Source organism: Leguminivora glycinivorella, chromosome 19, assembly GCF_023078275.1.
Source record: "Leguminivora glycinivorella isolate SPB_JAAS2020 chromosome 19, LegGlyc_1.1, whole genome shotgun sequence".
NCBI lineage: Eukaryota > Metazoa > Arthropoda > Insecta > Lepidoptera > Tortricidae > Leguminivora > Leguminivora glycinivorella.
Genome location: NC_062989.1, coordinates 9392996 through 9396960, shown reverse-complemented (window position 1 = coordinate 9396960; position 3965 = coordinate 9392996). Strand labels below are relative to the sequence as shown.

At 32.7% G+C, this 3965-nt stretch overlaps 1 protein-coding gene across 2 annotated transcripts; it reads right to left on the bottom strand.

Annotated features, from left to right (window-relative positions):
• Positions 1-658: 658 nt before the first annotated feature.
• LOC125236557 lies at positions 659-3215 on the bottom strand. Of its 2 annotated transcripts, XM_048143397.1 has the most exons (6): positions 2977-3210; positions 2428-2584; positions 2075-2192; positions 1706-1840; positions 1320-1533; positions 659-1052 (listed from the first exon to the last, which is right to left on the bottom strand). In XM_048143397.1, the coding sequence occupies exons 1-6, from the start codon at positions 3140-3142 to the stop codon at positions 895-897; spliced, it is 948 nt and encodes a 315-aa protein (XP_047999354.1). In that variant the 5' UTR covers positions 3143-3210; the 3' UTR covers positions 659-894. The 2 variants fall into 2 exon arrangements, with proteins under 2 accessions (XP_047999354.1, XP_047999356.1); XM_048143399.1 differs by lacking the exon at positions 1706-1840 and having other exon boundaries at positions 2977-3215.
• Between the last annotated feature and the right edge of the window lie 750 nt (positions 3216-3965).

Genomic DNA, 3965 nt, shown 5'->3' with positions numbered 1-3965 from the left:
TGGCGTTTGTGAATTCGGCTATACACAGAGCTTCTAACTAATCAGTAAAGAATTACTGTCAAAGTAACATACTAGACTACTAACTAACATTAACAATGCCATAGACTGCCTTCTTTCGACACAGGATTAAAACTTTTTGACCTCAGTTTTGACAATGTGGCTCATACTTGATACAAGTTAAAATTGTAAAATATGAATGTTAGCGCCATCTAGCCGAGAATCAACCAAACGTGTAGCGTTATCTAGACCATACATACTTCGATGGTTCCGAGGTATGATTCTTTTTAACCGCCGCCTCAAATCTCTCAAGGAAGGTGGTTTTCAATTTGTCTGTATGTTTTTTTTTAACCGCCGCCTCAAATATCTCAAAGGAAGGTAATCTCAATTCGTGTTTTTTTTTAAATGTTTGTTCCACTATATCTCCGTCGTTACTGGACCGATTTTGATTTTTTTTATTGAATGTATATGCATATAGATTGGTCTTATTTTTCTTAAAACCCAATTCTGATGATGGGATCCTGTAGAAATCGAGGGAACTCCTCAAATGTGAAAGGCACACATATGGTGATTTTTGTGCTTTTTAAGGAACAGCATGCATTTACGTACGGAACAGTGACATTTGGTGCAGTGGAACTGCTGATGATGGTCAGAACGGAACTCCTCAAATCTGAACGGCACGCTTTATAGCAACTGGTATTTTTATAAGAACAGCATGCACTTACGTCCAGAACAGTGACATTTGGTGCAGTGGAACTGCTGATGGTGGTCAGAATTAACCTTGGAGCCTTTGAGCATTTGCGAGAGAGTTGAGGGAGTATTTTTATTTAGACTAAGTATAACAATCTTAAATAATAATTTTAAATTATCCCACATTGAAAATAGAAAATAAAGTGTTCAATCGACATTCAGTAATTTAAAAGAACCAGGTATTCCAAGGAGTTCTGTGTCTAAATTATTATCAGAACACCTCAGCTCTTCAATGATATGGGCGCGTTTCATTTCTTCCAAAAATGCGACGTTCTCTTCAGTGGAAAATGCTTCATTCATTACATCTGTAAACACACATTGCAGATAAATCTAGCATAGCCGTAACCAAATAGGATTCGCCTTATGTCTCAGTGCTTAATTAGTCGGAGTACCTACTTCAGTTCGTTACTAAGTACTATTTTCGTGGTATGATTTGGGTTTAACGCTCTAATATTTTTAGAATCAAGTTTAGCTGTAAAACATCTCAAAAAAGTAATTTAAACACAGATAACAATATTATGCTGTTATTAAGAGTCAATTTCTACTTTATCTAAATTAAAAATTATACATACCGTAAAGTTCCAAAATAGATTTCTGTTCACCACCGTAATCTTTGGGCAGCATTTTTTTAGATACATGTTCTTGTAAAGATTCCACGTCTTTTACTGCATGTATCCGGCTGCCTATTTTCTCGCTAACAAATTGTTTTATAAACTTTATCAGCATGTTGACCATCGTTGAAGAAGTTATAATGTTAATGGTGCTTAGTCTAAAACCATATGCTTCCTGGAAAAAAATGTTGAAAATATTAGTGGCATGTCTATTGCCTAGGAAATATGGATACCAACAGTGAAGTATAAAAATATGGGTGTACGAAAGCCGCTCAAAGTCTATATCGAAAAATTAAACACCATGTGGCATAATTTTAAGCAACTTTTGTGCTTTATAAAATACTTACAATCACAGCAGTAAGACATGTTCGGAAGACAACCCAGTCTATGTTGCTGAGGAGGTCCGCAACGCTCACTTCGCTTAAGTCATAGATTACGTGATATCCTTTTGCATAGTCATAAAGTTTTGCACATTCTAGAATCTGTAAAGTAAATTATTTAATAGCTTTAATTACATGTCAGTTTTTGTCCATTACGTCGACGTCAGTGTGATAATTTGGAAAGCGCCTGATAAAAAATAATGGCAATTTTTTAATTCAAGTAAACTGTTTACATCAGTTATCAGCGATGCATAAATATAATAAGTGTTAAGCGATGATATCCGGAATAATAACTACCTATTCTACGTCCCATTATTATATCTATTTTATACATACAATTCTGCAATGTTGATAGGCCTCGAGACATCCAGCAGCTGTGACAGTTTTTGTCATAAACTTTCCGATATGGATTCTGCAGTTATCTTCAGACATATTGGGCATTGGCACGTTTACGCTGCAATACAAAAACAATAAAGTCGTATCTTGACGTCACGCGGCCTTCAAAAGCTGAATTTTAATTGACATTAAATAGATACTAATAAGAATTTGACGTACAGTGCGCACACCAGTTCCTTGGTTATGGTGTCAAATTAATTCCTGGACGTACCTATGACATGCATTTATGACAATCAGCGCCACGCACGAATAAGTATATAATTATTGGTGTCATCAGTTACAAAAATACTTACAAAAAATTTCTTAAATTCGGAAAGTCTTTTATAGCATGGCACTTCTCAAAAAGAATAGGAGTCATTGTTTGCATAGTGTATAGGTTATTTAATCTTCTTTTAGCTTTTTCTAGTGATCCCTTTGCATTTATTATACATCTTTCTAAATACTCTCTGGCTAAAAAAAAATATATATTTGTTAATTTTTCATAGTAAATTATGGTACTCAATGTCGTTTAAACACATTTGAGACTTTGTATGCCATTTAGTAGTAATTTGGGTCAATTGTTTTTATTTAATCCGCTTTGATTGATTTTCTTTATAAAATTCCTTACTTTAGTAACCTAACCACAAAATTAAAATTTTGAAAAAACCCCTGTCCACGAAATAGTAGATCGATTTTCATGAAACATGACTAAGAACACTCCCGACTAACTTAGCTTTCAGACAGACACACACACAGAAAGACAAACAGACAGACAGACAGACAGACAGACACGTCAAACTTATAACACCCCGTCGCGTCGGGGGTTAAAAACAACATATCGGTAAAATTAGGTAAAAACTTACGTAAGTCTTTCTTCATGAAATGTGGTTGTTTCTGAATCCAATCATGTAAAATATCTATAGCTTGATCCATAGCACCATATGTATGTAAGTTATACTCCTTCCTCACATCATTAATTGTGTTAGGATTCAATTTGAAATAGCAGAAACTATTTATTTTCGATGACATTACGATAGATATCGTTTTCCGTTGACTATTATGCGAAGAATGAATTCATATGTAACTATGAAATCTATAGCAGACGAAAATAATGTTATAAATAAACAGAGTCTCCTCATAGAATTCATTAAAATAAAATACCTGATTTGTTGTATAAAAAACAACTCGCCATACGGAAACTAGAAACTGGTCTAACAAGTTAATAATAGTTAAACGCGATTTAATCCGTTTCCATAGTTTTGATAACTATCGAACCGAAGACAATTATTAATAATAGTTAAACGTTGTGTTTTGATGATTTTAAAGTTTCGCTAGCAATTTATTTTTCTTTTGACCTAACATAACATAGGTGTTAGGTACACTTAAGAATATAATTTTATTTATGCTATTTTTTATAGGAAAGTGAGAATAAAATTAATAATAGGTCAATACAAGAATCCAAAAAATTATATTTAATTTCAACATGACAAAAACAAATCTAGTACTACATTTATAAATTTCGAGCAATGATCAAAGTCAAAATTGTAAACAATAGAATAATGAGAAACTTAAAAGATATGAAATATTCATTCCATTTATTTAATGAACTACTATAATTTAACTTTGTTGTAGTTACAAAATAATAATGACCTAATAGGTTCATCGTTCATTGAATGAACAGTCAGACGCAGGATTAATTAAATAAAATATTCATAATCTTTATTTCACACAATAAATTATAAGTAATTACATTTCTTAATTCGTTTACTCTGCTCATTCTAGATATAACATGTTTTGATATTTCTAGATGCGTGCTAGCCCTTCACTTCCAGGGTAAATAAAATAGATAACA

Coding starts and splice junctions, on each gene's coding strand:
- LOC125236557 (XM_048143397.1), bottom strand. CDS start 3,142: ATGTCATCGAAAATAAATAGTTTCTGCTATTTCAAATTGAATCCTAAC. Junction 2,585..2,976: donor TTTCATGAAGAAAGACTTAC/GTAAGTTTTTAC, acceptor ATTTTTTTTTAG/CCAGAGAGTATTTAGAAAGA. Junction 1,841..2,074: donor CCTATCAACATTGCAGAATT/GTATGTATAAAA, acceptor TTTACTTTACAG/ATTCTAGAATGTGCAAAACT.